Below are 18,350 nucleotides of genomic sequence, written 5' to 3' on the forward strand. Positions count from 1 at the left end.
CTTTGCCTCCCACGACCACCTCTTCATTGTCCTTGCTTCTGGAGCCTCGCTGTTTAGCATCCATCTTTATGCAGGTAGGAAGAGGTCAGCCAGGTAATCAGATTTCCAGAAAAGCGGTCTAGGGATAGAACAGTAGGTATACCTTATAGTAGTTTTGCTGTGATTGTGTGTGTTGGGACCCCTGGTGCTGCAGGTAATATGTTGATGATAAATGGGGAGAGATTTATTCAAATAAACCTGACTGATATCCTGGAAAATGATTTGAAAGGTGTCAGGGTAAGCTATTCCTTGTTTGTTAATTGCGGCACTCATTACATTGAATGCTTCTTTAACTTCAGACATTGGCTGTATTTAAACTGCAGTCAAGACTATGGAGGAGAATGCTGTTGGTAAGTAGAACAGATGGCGCTTCATCAGTTGATATTCCATGTTAGGAGAAGAAGAATGTGACAAAACCACTTCATTGTTTATCATGAAACACAGACCCCCACCACTTACTTTCCCTGAATGTTCTGCATATTGCTCCACCTGATAGATCAAGAACCCCCTCAGGCTGTACTCTTACAACTTTATTTACATCTTTTCAGTAGGTAGGTGACCAAATCTATACACAATACTCTAAATTATCCTCACCAACATTTTACACAACTCCAACATAACATCCCATCTCTCTACTCAGTACTTTGATTTATGAAGGGTAATGTGCCAAAAGCTTTCTTTATGACCCTATCAACCTGTGACACTACTTTCAATGAATTATTGACCTGTATTTCCAGATCCCTCTGTTCTACTACACTACCGCTCACTGTGTTAGACCTGTTGGTCCTCACAAAATGTAACATCTCACACTTGACTGCATTAAATTCCATCAGCCATTTTTCAACCCATTTTTCCAACTAGTCCAGATCTCATTTTAAGCTTTGATAGTCTTCTTCGGTGTCCACTGCAACCCCAATCTTGGTGCCATCTGCAAATTGGCTGGTCCAGTTAACCACATTATCATTCAAGTCATTGATATAGGTGAAAAACGACAACGACCCAGCCCAGATCCCTGCGGCACTCCACTAGTCAAGTCCTCCAGTCAGAGAGGCAACCATTTACTATCACTCTCTGGCTTCTCCCACAAAGCCAATGTCTAATCCGATTTACTACCTCATCTTGAATGCCAAACGACTGAACTTTCTTGACTGGCCTCCCATGCTGGACTTTGTGAAATACCAGGTATATGAGACAAAGAGGATCAAAGACCCAAAGTGTTGGTTGATGAGACTGTAAAATTTAGATACCATCTTGCGAAGTGAACTGTAGGTATATTTCCTCTTATTACAGACTAAGCATAGATGCGTGTTGAAATGCAATAAGATAGTGCATTATGGAACTAATAATGACAGCCAGTTGTTAGGTTCCAAGTATCAATATCAGGGAACAGAATTAGGCCATTTGGTCACTGAGTCTTGTCCACCATTCCATCACTTCTGATTTATTATCTCTCTCAGCCCCATTCTTCTGCCTTTTCCATGTAACCTTTGACACCCTTAATAATAAGGAACCTTTCAACTTCCACCTTACATACACCCAATGACATGGCCTCCACAGCCATCAATGGCAATGAATTCCACAGATTCACCATTCTCTAACTAAAGAAATTCCTTCTCATCCCCTTTGCAAAGAGCTGTTCTTGTATTCTGAAGCTCTGCCTCTGGTCCTAGTCTCCCCCACTATAGGAAACATCTATAGGCCTCAAAGTGGCAGTAAAGGAGGCTATGAACAGACATGTCAATGTGGGAATGGGAAGTGGAATTAAAATGTCTGGCCACCGGGATATCCTGGCTGTTACATTAAACATAACTCAACAAGTGGAAGAGCAATGCATCATTTTCTGTCCTGGTAGACTCCTGCCTGACAGCATTAACAGCTATTTCGTTAACATCCAGTCACTATTCCCCTCTGTTCCATCCTCCCACCTGTTTTCTTTTATTGTCTGGCCCCTTACCCCTCCACTGCCCTCACTTTCACCTTACCTTTACTGAATGGTCTACTGTCCTCTCTTACACATTCATTCTTCTTTCACCCCTTGCTTCTTCCACCTATCACTGTCTAGCTTATCACATCACTCCCTTCTCCCATCCACCATCTTTCAACCTTACCCACCTTACTTGTCACACCCCAACTTGTGCTCTTCCTCCTCCCTAATCAGCTTTTTTAATGGTTTCTGCCATCTTTCCAGTCCTGTTGAAGGGTCTCATTCCAAAATATTGACTCTTCATTTCCCCCCGCTGCTTGATCTGCTAACTTAATCCGGTGTTTTATGTGTGTTACGCCAGATTTCCAGCATCTACAGTCTTTCTTGTATCTACCTGCATGGGTGGAGGCGTACAATAGAAACTAGCAGCTCTTCACCAGTTAATATAGTGAGTGAATGAAAGAAAAATGTTGAGACGGGTAGCACATTTCCCTTATTTTTTGATTGTGGCTGTCATCAATAAGGGTGGAATTTATTTGAGATTTTGGCGCAGTAATAGTAAAGGTATGACAATATTGTGGATTAAATCACCACATTTTGTAGCTTCTGGGAACCTAGGCTATTGATGTTCTCCTGCATCTTCCATTATTCTTGGTAATAGAGATCATTTGTTTGGATATTTGATAGTAGATTGAATGTACATCTCCACAACCAATGTGTCTATAGCTGCTTGACTTTTTGCCTTCTTCCCTCCTTAAGTAATAAATATCATAGTCAACTTTCAAATCTAAGGGCAATTCTCTAGAGCATCAAAAATAACTAAAATTATTTTAATCTATTTGTGCTGATATTTATATTTTAGTGAAAACATCAAGCACCAGAAATACATTTATCTTAAGATACATATTTTTTCCTTTTCTATTTTGGAATTTATAACATAATCACCAAATTGCTGCACTTGTTCCCTTTACTATTGGCATTTTGTCCTCTATGTACATTGTGAAGGAGTTATCAAATATTTATTGAACAAATTAGCAATTTCATTATTATTCAGGTGCATATGTCTTTAATCATGTCAGATTACTCCTTATCACTTTTTTGATGAATATAATAACTTGAACTGATAGCTTTGATATTCCTTTTGGTACCTTTTCTTTGTATAGCAAGCATGTTTTTATTGCTGCCCCAGTCCACTTGCAGTTGTGTAAGTTTATTTCCCTTAGCTTGCTAAAATCACTTACATCTTTTATTAACCTGAATATGGCAAGTGTTCACATTTTGGAATTAGGTGCTGGTTTTTTATTATACTAGATAGCACTTTGAGTACTTAGCAGTTTGTACATCTTAGCAGATAGTAGTTCAGCTCAATTTATTGTAGTCAAAGATTCCTCAATTTCAACTTCACATTACTTAAATTTAAAATATTGTTTTGTGAATTACCTTTTCTCTCAAATCTAAAATTCGAATTCATCATATTATGGCCACAGTCAGAAGATATTGCCTGACTCTCAGATGTTTCTTAAATGGTGATGTATTACTGATCAATAAAACTATAGATTAGTATATTCTATTCCAACATACTTTCTTGGTTAAAAACAATATCCTTGGTCAGCAGGGCAAAATTGAGTATATAGTCACAACAACACATTGTGCCCTGTTTCCAAATTTCATTCTTTTAGCTAGTATTATACATTTAAAAGGAAAGTGCAACTAGTCTTGTGGAAATTAAAATACGTGTAACACCTTAACACAGTAGTTCTAAAACTAGGGATGACTAAGTTATTATATTAAGGTTGCAAATGTATGAGATTTGTAAAAGTATGCTAGTACCTTTGATTCAAAGAAGTTGCAGGTTTTATGCTGGCCACTATGATGACAGCAGGAAAAATATATCTGTATTGCCAAACCATAAATGTGATCTTCAGAATGACCTTCAATCCCGTAATGACGTAAAATGATGATGTCATGCTAGAGCCCTAGCTTCCAAGGCAATAGCCTCAGGGCATTGCAAATTCAAGATCTTATGATCTTGCAGTGACTTTAAACAAAAAAGGACAGCTGTAAATTTTTTCTAACTCCAGAAACTAATTGAAAGAGAAATACAGGAGACCAAGATAAATGCATACGCTTAATTATTTTTAATTTTAGTAAACACTTATATATGGCGTAATGATATATGCCTTTCATGTACTTCATACATATAATGTGTAATGAATTATGTAAACACCAAAGAATGCTTAATCAAACAGTATATTTACAATATTACTCAAATATTCTTGAAACATTAAATACGCAACACTGTCCCCGCTTAGCTATAAACTCAATATAGAATGCATCTCAATATATATCTGCATATCTACACACATTATATATTGAGAGTTGCTTTACCATCCAAGCTGATACAGCATAGCAAATTTTAAATTGTCCCATTGTCCCATTCAGTCCTAAAGATTTAATCACTGTGAAAGATTTCTTACTCTTGTGGGATTACATCTTTCCTGACAAGGCGGGTCACTCTGCTTGGCAGGAGAGACTTGTGGCTGTGAAAGAATCTCGTATTCATATTCTGTGGTGGTTGTAGGAACTGACTCTGGGACTGCAGAAGGTGGTTCTGACAGCTCTAGATGCCTTTCTTCTGAATCTTGGCATCCTGAGCAGTGCACGGCGAGCTGCTTGATCTGCTGATCCACCCCAGACCACCAGACAAACCTTCGTAGCTTGTAGCTTTTCCCAAACTTTAGCTCTCAGTTTGGATGGTGCAACAACTTCCAACCCCTCCGTCAAGGGCAAGTTCATTCCAGCTCTGGTAAAAATGGAGGAACTGGGATTTCTCCTGCACTTTGGGTGGCCATGTACACCTGAGACAGTGTGGTGCTTTTTCTGATTTCCCTTTGAATCATCTCTGCCGTAATAGGGTGACTTCTAATTTACATTAGGGAGAATATGTGAAGTGGAGTGTCCACTTTCGTAAATTTTTCAGGTATTCCCTTTTCCAAGAGTAAATGGAACAATAGAATACAGAACATAGAATAGTACAGCATAGTACAGGCCTTTCAGCCCATAATGTTGTGCCGACCCTTAAACCCTGCCTCCCATATATCCCTCCACCTTAAATTCCTCCATATACCTGTCTAGCAGTCTCTTAAATTTCACTAGTGTATCTGCCTCCACCACAGACTCAGGCAGTGCATTCCACGCACCAACCACCCTCTGAGTAAAAAACCTTCCCCTAATATCCCCCTTGAACTTCCCACCCCTTACCTTAAAGCCATGTCCTCTTGTATTGAGCAGTGGTGCCCTGGGGAAGAGGTGCTGGCTGTCCATCAGCAGTTTCATGATTAGTTGTCCTGAATTTGATCTTATTAGTGTGTCCTCCAAGAGACAGAGCCCATCGCTGCATTCATGCTGAGGTTGTTAACTTATTGTTAGTTTTCACAATGTAAATCTGAAGGCTGCTCAGTCCTGTGTCACTCTCATCATTATCAGATTTTACATCAACAGCATACAGATTAGTGTGCTTTTTGAAACTGCAACTTTGTGTTTTATCTTTTTCTGTTCCGTGTGCAGACCATTTATTTTTGTCTGCCCAACATGCTCTTTGTATGTGTCCTACTTTGTTGCATTTTCTGCAAATTTCGCCTTTAAGCTTGCATTAGTCTGGTTTATTTGAATACCTGTGACCTGTTGACTTGCTCTATCTTGTGCCCCCAAATGGATTTGAAGATTGACCAGGTAATTACTGAGGCAGAGGAGTGGGAAACAGGCCACACTGCAATAAAGTACAATAGCCCCAAGCACATCACATCTGATGACCAAGTCCTTCCCAGTTATTGGCAGAGAACACCACCTCCACAAACATGACTTTTGTGTGACCTTCCCATTCTGCTCCACTCAATTCTTGTTAAATGCCTCAGCCTCCCCTGAAGCAGATAGTCAGACCTGAATGTGAAGCGGCTTTGGATCGGTTGGGCCAGTTACTGAAGGGCAGAGCCTCAGTCTTAACATGATTGATCCTGACCCCCAAAATGCCTACTCAGACTGGTCACATATGCTGATCAGTCTGCGAACAACCATGAATCCATGCAGAAAATAGCAACACAGGGAGGTTTATAGGGGTATTCTGATCTAGATGCCTCCACAGCCTGATTATGTCACCCCTCCTATCCCTTGCAGCACACAAACAAGATAGGACAGAATGGACAACATTGCCTGAGTCCAGATGGGGAAACCATCTATCTCCCCCCATTGAATATTCTTTTTGGTAGATAGCAGACCCTATGCAAATAGGCAAAGTCAGTGAGGTATGACATGTTTCATTTAATCTCTAGCCACTCAAATTTGGTTCTCCTTTTCTTTTCCAATATTTCTATTAGTTTTTACATAGAAGAATACAGAGTACAAGAAAGTGTATATAGAAGGTCAAAAAAGATTTTTTAAAACTACCAATTACATTATATCTGTTCATAATAACAATCACATTAACCTGTATTCATATAAGTTAATCAATAGTTACATTGAAATATAATAATTTATCACAAAAAAAGAATCAAACCCCTACCAGGACTGAAGCTGTTCATTAAGAGAAAAGAAGGTAAAGTACCTTCTCATATAATAAAAATTAATAATAGCCAACATCTGAGTTTAAACAATGAGTTGAAGGTTTTGAAAATAATTCAGAAAAGGTCCCCACAATATTTGGAAGTCTTGACGAGATTCAGAAATTGAACAATGAATCTTCTCTAGATCTAAACATGACATAATGTCGCAAAACCATTGAGCATGAGTAGGAGAAAAAATATCTTTCCATTTACACAAAAGCTTCCTTCTAGCTATAAGAGAGTTAAAGTCCAAAATATATAAATCAGATATCTTCAGCTTAATACCTTGTCCTGCAACAATACCGAATAGGGCCATCAGAGGGTTAGGCTTAAAATTGACTTTAAAAAGTAAGGAAAAAGTTTGAAAAACTTCCTTACAATATTTTTCAAAATTCCGACATTCAAAACTTATGAATTAATGAAGCTTCTCCATTATTACATCTGTTACAGTAAGGAGGTATATCTGAATAAAAATGAGATAGCTTATCCTTAGTCATATGAGCCCTATGTACCACCTTAAATTGTATGAGGGAATGACAAGCACATAGCAATGAAGTATTAACCAGTTTAAAAATTTCATTCCAAGTTTCCTCAGATATTAATGTCTATAAATCTTGTTCCCAGCGATTCTTAATTTTGTCTGAAGGAACATTCTCGTCTCCAGTAACATACCATAAATCTTAGATATTGAACCGTTATGAAAAGGTGTCAAACTAAAAATTACATCTGGTAAGTTCTTATCTGAGCTTATAGGAAATGTACATAATTGAGATCTTAAAAAGTCCCTGATTTGTAAATATCTAAAAAAGTGAGTTTTGGGTAAACTATATTTAGCTGACAATTGCTCAAATGAAAAAAGGTTTCCCCCAACAAACAGATCCCAAAAACATTTAATACCCAACTGGTCCCATTCCTTAAAAACTAGATCAGTCATGGAGGGTTTAAAAAAATTAGAGTAAATGGGACTTGAAAGGGAAAATCTCAATAAACCAAAGAGTTTTCTAAATTGCATCCAGATCCTCAGAGTACGTTTAACAATTAAATTATCAGTTAGTTCTCTTACAGATAAAAGAAGTGAGGATCCAAGAAGAGAAGTCATAGAAAATGTATTAACAGAGTTAGCTTCTAAAGAAACCCATACCGGACAAATTCTCCTTTTAAAGCTGAAAAGCAGAACTAGCATTTTAAATGTGTCAGCCAGGTATCCAATCCAAAATAATACTGTGCAATATATTGAGAATATGTTGTTTCTTAATTGTTTCATTTAATTGGCATCTTAGGAATATGAAATAGATTTTGGTGAGGAGCACTTTAAGGAAAAGAAGTCTACTATAAATTCACTGCAGAGTTCATTATTGCAGAAGGAATGGCTGATTTATCATGCTATTAGGTATGAAAGAAAAACAACAGAGTGAGACCCGACTAGCAGTAGTATGTGAATGGTCAATTAATTGCACATGAAATGTAACTGCAAATTACATTGCAAAGGATACAAAAATTATACTGAAATAGCTGAAGAGAAATTAAATAGAGCTCTTAGTAGATTCATCAAAAATAGCAATGTATGCACTGTATAACTTTAATGTTGGAGGAAACCAAAGGCGACAATGACAAATGGAAAGCAAATCTAGGTCAAAGAGGATACTTCTGCAAAACGCCATAGGAAAGAGAAAGAGAAAGACAGAGAAATAGATGGAGAGAATGAAATAGCTTGAGGTACTGCAAAAAGGAAGGGCAAATGTACAAGAGGCAAAGGTCAGATGAAAAGAAACATTGTAGAGAAGAAAAGGGTCTTATGGCTGGATGAAGATTTAGAAATGCAGCTGAGCGTGGTGTAGGGAGTACACTAAATCCATGGAGTTATTTAAGAATAATGTTGGGAAGTTAGAATATGTGGCATGAAGGGACTTTGAGCTGATACAGATCATAAAGGATGAGTTCATTAGGTGATCAAAGTACAACAGAATAAAACAGATCAGCAATGTACTAAACAAGCCAGTGTTCATACAGAGCTTGAAGTACCAAGGAGAAAATGAGAATATTCAGTTCTGAATATGCAGTTTGTTTGATGTGGGGTCAGAAATTCAATACAACTTGGAACAGTGCGTCAAATGTATGAACAGCTGGTTCAGTTTTAGACAGGGAGTAGGAAGAGAAATTGAAGTCTACAGCAGAAACTGAAGACAGTGGGTTCAATTGTTTCAATACCTAGCTGGAGGAAGTTAATGTTCAACCAAAACAGAATGGAAATATGCAGAAGGTCAGGCAGCATCTGTGGCGAGAAAAAGAGCAGACATTTCAACATGTGTTGTTCAAAGGTCACTGCTCTGAAGTATTAACTATGTTACTCTGCCTATTGATGCACCTGTTCACATAAGAATTTACAATATCTCTTCTTCCTACTGTATTTTACTGCTGTACTATTCAACCAACTCTGCATACAGTTAGTTTTCCGCCTTAGGGTCAGTGTAAAATCTGAATATGATATATCTCGCATCTCCATTGGTAGAATTTTATTACGAAGAAGTAACATAAAATCAGGTTATGATGTGACCATGATACAAATACCTCACTGCATTTCACACCCTGATGTCCAATTGGTCTATTTCTGGAGTGGAGCTCATTCCCATTACCACCTGATTTGCAGATCGAACTGACAGCAATGAGCAATGAGTGGTTCATTCCACTGGAGTATGATTTTATCAGTGGACATTATCATTTTTCACTGGACTGCTGAAAGTAAATCATAATACAAATAAAAACAACAGCAGCCTCAATTTGAGCTCTGCTCAATATGGTTATTCATTTATTTCTTATTTTTATTATTTATTTTTGTGTTTGCACAGTTCATTGTCTGTTACAAATTGGTTGTATGCCTTTTCTGTTGGGTGCAACTTTTCATTGAGTCTATTTTATTCTTGCATTTACTGTGAATGCCTGCAAGAAAATGAATCTCAAGATGATATATTGTGATATATATACAGTATGTACTTTGATAATAAATTTACTTTGAGCTTTAAACTTTGAATATTGATAGATTGGCTCACTTTGATGGTCCTGGGTGGCTCATTAACTTTTGAGTTACTTTATCCATACTGGTACCCTCTTTATCATTGGTAAGTGTAATATGGAAATGTTTCCAGCAAGCTCTTTGAAAACACATAGGGCACATTTTAATATTTTCTTGTAAATTTCAAATGCACTGTAATTGACATGAGAGGAAGATGTGACAAATTATATTTAAGTACCAAAAGAGAAATGGAGAGATAAAGAGTTAGAATAAAAGGAGTCTGAAAGAAAAGGGAAGAAGAATGTTTTAAAAGTCTTTAGGGATAATTCTGTAGGAGTGAGGGTTGTAGATCTAACTGTTCCTTTTCTAGGCCTCTACAGCTGTGTTTTATGTCCAGATCATAAATAATCTCATCAATGGTGCCCTTACTTCTGGTTCTGTTTCTTGTATATCAGTTGTAAATCCCAGTCACAGAGCAGTTACCAACAAGACTCAATTTTTGTGAAGCTTATGGTAATGCAGCACAAATCATCCAGCCGTTTCATACCAGTTTTGAACACTTGGCATATCTCTGTATCTTGCCTAAAATAAATTATCTTATCAGCATTAATAATGGCTGGTACAGTTAATGTATCATGATTTTCACAACTTCTTGCTCATTTCTCCCACTTTGTTCAGGCCAAACTAATTTTTCTGCCACCCCTTATCTGTACATAAAATATTTCATTGTCTTTAGAAGTGCATTTCTTATTTTTGCACCCGATTGCCAACCAATTAATTGCATCTGTGGCTCCCATGTAATTTTTTTTAAGTAGATTGCCTGGCTTCTAGGTAACAGTCAAATCCAAAAACCAATGGAGCTAACTAAGGAGTTTTCTAATAGTATTGGGAAAATAAATCTTCACTTAATGTCTTGATGAAGAGTCTTGGCCTGAAATGTTGACTCCTTATTCCTCTCCATAGATGCTGCCTGGCCTGCTGAGTTCCTCCAACACTTTGTGTGTGTTACAATGGGCTTCCAGCATCTGCAGAATCGCTTGTGTTTTCACCTAAGGTTCACCGCTTTATCATTAGAGTTGCAGGTTCATGTTGAAGTACCTGGTACTTTAAGACTTATCAAACTGCCTTAGGACCATGGGTATCCTTAATTATTTGCATATTTCATAACTCCTCCTCTGATCTTAAACATTTGATCCCTAGCTTGGACTTGCTTTTCTCCTCTTCCTGAATAAAAGACCAGTGGTTAAAATGGAATTTCCTAGGAACTAATCATCATCCTAACCAATGTAATTTTAGATCTTGGTGCTGTGAGATCTGCTCTATTTATATTTCAGGGCAGTTTCCACGGCAGCTGGAATAACAAAAGAATGTGCACAAGCAGTATAATTTTGTGATTGACCACTGTAACTTCCTGCGTGCCTGAGAACAACGCATTTTAGGAGAGAAAGGGAAAAAGCACTATATCTGACCGGCAAAGGTAGTCTGATGTGTGCTGTGAGACTCACCATTTTTGCCGGTAATTCTGAAGCAGGGTTTCCAAATGCATTACAGCTTCAGGAATGGAAGACTAACCTCATGGACATTGGTAGGACCAAGCCAAGAGGTGAATTAAATTGTTTCATTTTATGATCTTCCGATCTTTGTTTTTTGGTCCCAGAAATTCTAAGAATATTTTTCAACAAATGTTGGGGTCCTTGCAATGAAACCAGTTTTGTTTCTTGAAATTAACCTTGCTAACAAAGTGGTTTTAGCATTATGTTGTATGCATAGGATAATAGGTACAAATGCATTATTTATCTTTGAAGGGGATGATATTCACTGATGTTTATTTTCATTTACAATCCCTAAGCAAGTGAAGCAGGCAGTGCTTGCATAAAATGAACCTAGGCATATCAACACTAGGCTGTTTTTTATTAAGCTTAGCGTTCACCTCCATCATCCCCTCAGTACTAATCAATAAGCTCAAAACCTGGGCCTCTGTACTTCCCTCTGCAAGTGGATTCTTGACTTACTCATTGGGAGAGGCACAGAGCAGACACCATCTCTAAATTTGCCAATAGCACAATTGTAGTCTGCAGAATCTCAGATGGTGATGTGAAGGCATACAGGAGTATGATAGATCGTCTGGTTGAGTAGTATTGCAATTACAACCTTGCACTCAATGTCAGTAAGAGCAAGGAATTCACTCCAGACTTTAGGGAGGGTAAGTTAAGGAACACAAACTAGTCTTTATAAAGGGATTGTCAGTGGAAAGGGTGAACAGCTTCAAACACTTGGTTATCAACATCTCTGTAGACCTATTCTGGGCCCAGCATGTTGATGCAATAATGAGGTGGACATGCCCATGGCTATATTTCATTAGGTGTTTGAGCAGAATTAGTGTATCACCTAAGACTCCAGCAATTTTCTACAGATGTACCATGAAGAGCATTCTAATTGTTTGCACCAGTATCTGGTATAGAGGGGCAACTGAACAGGATCGGAAAAAGCTGCAGAAAATTGTAATCTCAGCCTGCTCCATCATGTTCACTAGTCTCCCCACCATCGAGGACATCTTCAAAAGGCAATGCCTCAAGAAGAAGGCACCCATCTTTAAGGACCCCACCAGCCAGAACACGTCCTCTTCTCATTACTACCATCAGAGAGAAGGTACATCAGCTTGAAGCCACACACTCAATGTTTTAGGAAAAGCTTCTTCTCCTCCACCATCAGATTTCTGAATGAACAATGCACTACTGCTGTCACAAAACAACAAATATCACGAATGTGTTAAGTGATGATAAACCCAATTTTGACTCTAATTCTGATTCAAAGTGAACTGTAATGGCATAGTTCTTATCTTGTTAAGCAGCTTCGTGTGTGACTTCTTGTCAAAGGTCTTCTGAAAATCTAAGTAAACAACATCCACTAAGAAAGGATGTTGGGAATGGCAAGGGTGGAGCACCATGGGAAGGATGTGGGACAGGAGGAGTGCCAGGTGCTGGGGGGTGGGGGGGAGACACGGTGAGGTGGTGATGGTGGTGCAGGTGCACATGTAACCAGACCCAAGACAGCTGGGAAGGTCACTTGATCACAAACAACTGGTTTATTGATCATTACAGAATGTCTCTCTGGTGCTTCCTGTTCCATCCCCTCTCCTTTCCCCTTTTTCCAACCATGATTCCTTCTCCCTGCCCCTTCCCACTCACAGTCCATAATAAAGACCCATATTAGAATGTCATCAATTACATATGTCATGAAATTCAGTTTTTTTGCAGCAGCAACAGTGCAATGCAACATATAATTACGACAGTAATGTGCAGAAGTGTTAGGCACCCTAGCTATATACATGTACCTAAGACTTTTCCAAATACCTTGAAACCTCATCCTTAATAATGGACTCCAACAGCTTTCCAACCACTGAAGTCAGACTAACTGGCTAATTTCCTTCCTTCTGCCTCTCTCCTTTCTTAAAGAGTGGAGTGACATTATCAGTTTTCCAGTCCTCCAGAATCATTCCAGAATCCAGTGATTCTTGAAAGACCATTACTGATTTTTTTCACAATCTCTTCAGCTACCTCTTTCAGAAACCTGGGATGTAATCCATCATGTCCAGGTGACTGATTTAGCTTCAGACCTTTCAGTTTTCAAATCACCTTCTCCTTAGTAATAGTAACTGCACTCACTTCTGCCTCCTGACACTCTCGAAATTTTGACGTACTGCTAGTGATTTCCACAGTGAAGACTGATGCAAAATACTTACTAGCTTCGTTTGCCATTTCTTTGTCCCCCATTGCTACTTCTCGAGCATCATTTTCCATCTTCACCTCTCTTTTACTCTTGAAATATCTGAAAAATTTTTCCGGTTTAAGATGGCGCTACCAAAGATCTGCGACAGCTTTCCGGTAAATCATAGGGCAAGTTAATTGACAGAAAGCATTACTTCATCTTTAGGATGTATCCATGCTGCGCTTTACAAATTCCCTCCTTTGGGATGTAGCACCAACCTGATTAGTCGTAATCTATCTGTATATTGAAATCTCCCATGACTATCATTATATTGCCCTTTAGTTATTCCTTTTGTATTTCTTGTTGAAATTTATATCCCACATGCTGGCTACTGTTCGGGGGCCAGGATGTGGGATAATGAATCAGGAAACAGTCATACACTATTTCTAGGAATGTGCTGCCCTGCTGCAGTTTTGCTTTGTTTCTTTCCTCAATCAATAGGAAAGTAACTCAGATTTTGCTGGATGAAGTTTTAGGTATTTTCAGTCAAAACTACAAAGTTTTATTTCTTTCATATTTTCTCTTGTTTAGGATGACTACAATTATGAACTAATAAATAAAAGCCCTGCCAAAATGTAAAAGTTTCATTCTTTCCCTCAGATGCAGTATGGTCTACTTGTAAATTAGAAGGATGTGGAAGCTTTGGAGAGGGTGCAGAAGAGACGTACCAGGATACTGGCTAGATTTGAGTGCATGTCTGATGAGGAAAGGCTGAGTGAGCTAGGCATTTTCTCTTGGCAAGAAGAAGGATGAGTGGTGTCTTGATAAGAGGTATAGATTAAGTGGATAGACTGTGGGAGGAAACTGAAGCACCGGGAGGAAACCCACACAGTTCGTGGGGAGAATGTACAAGCTGCTTACAAACGGCACCAGAATTGAACTCCAAGCTCTGGAACGCCCCAAGCTGTAACCGTATTACGCTAACCACTATGCTACCGTCGGGTTAGGAAGGAAGACTGATTAACCAGCAATATAAAGGTGCTGAGGGAGCAGGAACTGCACTACACTACAGCATTACTCTGTAGCCGAAAAGTTACACCTGCTGCATGACATACAATATTCATATAAAGTTTTATTACTTCATTATTTTAAGATGTTTTATGTTCTCCTTCACCATAAATAACATAAGTGGTGACAATAAGGAAGGTTTCTGCAAAGAAACATAAACTGAGTACCTATATAAGGGAGCTAAGCGGCTCAGCAATAACTTCCGCATATCTCAGATGGAAATTTATGAGTTTGAACCCCATTGCAGTATGTTTTAAGGATGAGTTTTGTTTGTCACATGTGCATCAAAATATACGGTGAAATGTGTTGTTTGCATCAAATCAACTGAATGATAATTGTGTTGAGCATCCGTGTCTCCATACTTTCAGTGTCATAGCATGTCCATAACTCGCTAAACCTAGCCGTCTGTCTTTTGGAATGTGGGACGAAGACAGTCCACCAAGAGGAAACCTGCATGGTCATGGGGAGAACATGCAAACTCAATTGAGACGGTGGCAGAAATCGAACCCTGATTTACAGCTAGCCCTGAAAAGCATTGCGCTAACCGCTGCACTACTGTGCCACCCTGAATATTAATGGAAATAACCGTTACCATGCTGGTTGTTAGTGCAGTGGAGAGTTTTCGTGTCAGAGGTCAGATGAGGCATGATGCCAAGATTCTAATTACCCTTACAGTGTCTTGCGACGCTGTTTATCAAGTAAGAATCTGGACAATGTGCGTAAACTGGTTATCACCTATGCTGATGCTCATTTAAAGAGGCACTTCATTTGCTGTAATGTACTTTGAGGCATGCTTATGAAACATGGTTTCCTCGGCTGCCTCGGGAAGACAATCTCCAGCCCCGCCAAACGTGACAGATTGAGGCGTGAGCCCACCTCGACCCCCGTTTGTGTGGATGCTGTGTGGTTTGTTACCCTGTTACAAATTAGTGCCACGAAATAACAGATATAACACTGCATACGATTAAAGGATTTATCTTTGTCATTCTTAATTTGACTAAATTTGAAGAATTGACTAATTTGAAGAAAAGTACAAAATAAAAGGCCCATTTCAATGAAACAGTCTAATGTGCAGAAGTTGGAGCTCAGTTTCCCAAAGTCACTGATCCTCAATCGATGTCATCCCAGGCTTCATTGAATCATGGTCCCACTCCGGGTTGAATCCTATGATCTCTTCTGTCTTACCTCTTCATCTGTTCTCGGACCAGAACCCCAAGCCCAAACTTAGTGTCCCTCACAAGAGAAACCTCGCCTTCAATTCGACCATCCTAACTGGATGTTCTCCTCATCTCTCATCATCAACAATAACGTAAACAAAAGCTGAAAACAAGCAGCTCTCACAGAACTGCCAAAGTGAAATACATTCAGCATAACAGTAAAAATATGACCCAGGATATTATACTTAGACTGTGAAAGTCACTATATCAGGACAATTTCTTTCAGTTTCTTCTGTTAGGTTATATTCAGATAACAATGTTTCATACGCTCGTAGATATTAAACTCATGTATTTGTGCAAAATATAAGCAAACAATTTTGAAAATTATTTTCTGGTCTAGGAAGTCTAGTGGTGAGACCTTCTCAGTTATCTCCTTTGTACGCAGAGTAGAACATAGAGCAGTACAGCACAGTACAGGCCCTTCGGTCCACTAATGTATGCCAACTTATATAAACTTACTCCAAAATCAAATTAACCTTTCCCTCCTACACAGTTCATAACTTTCTATTTTTCTTACATTCATGTGCCTATCATAGTCTCATAAAAGACCCTATTTTATCAGCCTACACCACCACACCCGGAGGTATATTCCAGGCATCTACCACTCCCTGTGTGAAAAACTTACCTTTGACATCTCCCTAAAGTTAATTCCATTCATCTTAAACACACACCCTTTGGTATTGGTCATTGTCACCCTGACGGGAATGATGCTGGCTATAAAAACTGTCTATGTGTCTCATAATCTTATACATATCTCTATCAAGACCCCTCTCATCCTTTTTCACTCTGAAGAGAAATGCCATAGCTTGCTCAACTTAGCCTCATAAAACAGATTCTCTAATCCAGGTAGCGTCCTGGCAAATTTCCTCTGCACCCTTTCTAAAGCTTCCACATCCTGCCTCTTAAGACGCAAGGAGAAATAAACACAATACTTTTAAGTGTTGTTTAACCAGAGTTCTACAGAGCTGCAACATTACCTTGAAGTTTTTGAATTCAGGCCTTTGACTAATGAAGGCCAGCATACTGTACAACTTCTTAACCACCGTGTTAACTTGCGCAGCAACTTTGAGTGATCAAAGATCCCTCTGTTCTTCCACAGTGCTGAGAGTCCTGCCATTAACCTTATATTTTGCCTTCAAGTGTGATCTTCCAAAGTGTATCACTTTACACTTTTCCAGATTGAACTGCATCTGCCACTTCACCGGCCAGCTCTGCATCCTGTCTATATCCTGTTGTAACTCACAACAACCTTCTACACTCTCTACAGCACCACAAACCTTTGTGGCATCTGCAAACTTACTAATCCACTCTTCCACTTCTTCATTAAAATCATTTATAAACATCACAAAGAGCTTGGGCTCCAGAACAGATCTTTTCAGAGCACCATTAGTTGCCAAGCTCGAGGCAGAATGCACTCCATCTGCTTCTGCCTTCTGTGAGCAAGCTTGTTCTAAATCCACACAGCCATAATTCCATAGATTCTATCAATACAGGGATAAATTGTCTGTTTGTTTATGTATACATAAAGTATTTCATAATATGCAAAAAAGTAAAGTGATTCATCATTAAAATGCTTAACTATGTTTTTATTTTTCTAGATGGGAAGGTCACGGTAAAAATGAAGTGGGCAAGTGTAAGGAAACAAACCAAATCCATATAAGGGTGAATCCCAAGTACTACCGACCTACAGAAGTGGTAAGAATATTCAAAAACAGAGAATAAAGCATGATTCTGTTAGAGTGAATTGCATCAATTTACTGTTTCTAATGTTGCTTTTTGAATCGTCTGAAATTGCAACTTGATTCCAAAAATACTGTAGGTCAGTAGGTGGTGTGAGATGCACTTATAATAATTACACACTCACTATTGCTGTCAATTCTGAAATATATCATTTGATGGTTTACACTTGCGTCTGATTTTATTACATTGTGCTCAGTTCTGTTTTAATTGTTCAACATAATTTCCTTTATATTTCTCTGTTTTCTTCATTTTGCATTTATGAATTTCCTTTTCAAAAATGAAACGAACAAGAATTTGCTAATTATTTAGTAATTCTTTTTTATACTTTCTGACAACACACAAGAAAGTAGCAAAAATCAACCTTACCAATTAATGACAACATGCCTACTCCCAGTCATCAGCAACTTGATAGGAAATGTCATCAACATTTACCATCAGACTTTACTCAGTGACAATTCACCACTCATCCATGCCCAGTTACTCAGATTTAGTTGCCAGTGAAGCACTGCCCAAAATGATTAGAATTTATTCATATTTTATACCAATCAACTTGAACTCCTGCAAACATCTGGTGTTGATTGCCTTAATTTAGAGCCAGAAATGCAATCTGTAGTAAAGTATACTATATTATGTATATGAGTGAGTGTTTCGGTATTCTTGATAACCTGGTGCACACTCCATTTCACGTGGTTGCATCTGTTTTACAACTATTTGCTGGAGACAGTCTACTAGCTTGAAGCTTTGAAGCAGTAGTGTTGAGTTCATGTGGGATATTTAAAAAGTTACTATTTGAGGATCAAAAGTTCTTTTTCAAACTCATTAAATTGATAAATTGGTTTGTTATTGTCACATGTACCAAGGTACAGAGAAAAACTTTTCTTGCATACCATCCACACAGATCAATTCATTGCACCAATGCATCAAGGGGGTACAAAGCAATAACAGAATAAAGCACAGAATTAAGTGTTGCGGTACAGAAAAGTTGCAGTACAGTTGGATGTAAGATACAAGGACTCAATGAGGTAGATCATGAGTCAGATCCATCT

At 38.5% G+C, this 18,350-nt stretch overlaps 1 protein-coding gene across 1 annotated transcript in view; it reads left to right on the forward strand.

Moving 5' to 3' along the window:
• The window catches only part of gmds (GDP-mannose 4,6-dehydratase), a 631,321-nt gene that overhangs the window by 540,329 nt on the left and 72,642 nt on the right, over positions 1-18,350 (forward strand). The window contains exon 9 of the mRNA XM_059945308.1: positions 17,163-17,259. Within this exon, the coding sequence (XP_059801291.1) occupies positions 17,163-17,259 (97 nt within the window). The remainder of the gene's footprint in view (positions 1-17,162; positions 17,260-18,350) is intronic.

Source organism: Hypanus sabinus, chromosome 20 (assembly GCF_030144855.1).
Source record: "Hypanus sabinus isolate sHypSab1 chromosome 20, sHypSab1.hap1, whole genome shotgun sequence".
NCBI lineage: Eukaryota > Metazoa > Chordata > Chondrichthyes > Myliobatiformes > Dasyatidae > Hypanus > Hypanus sabinus.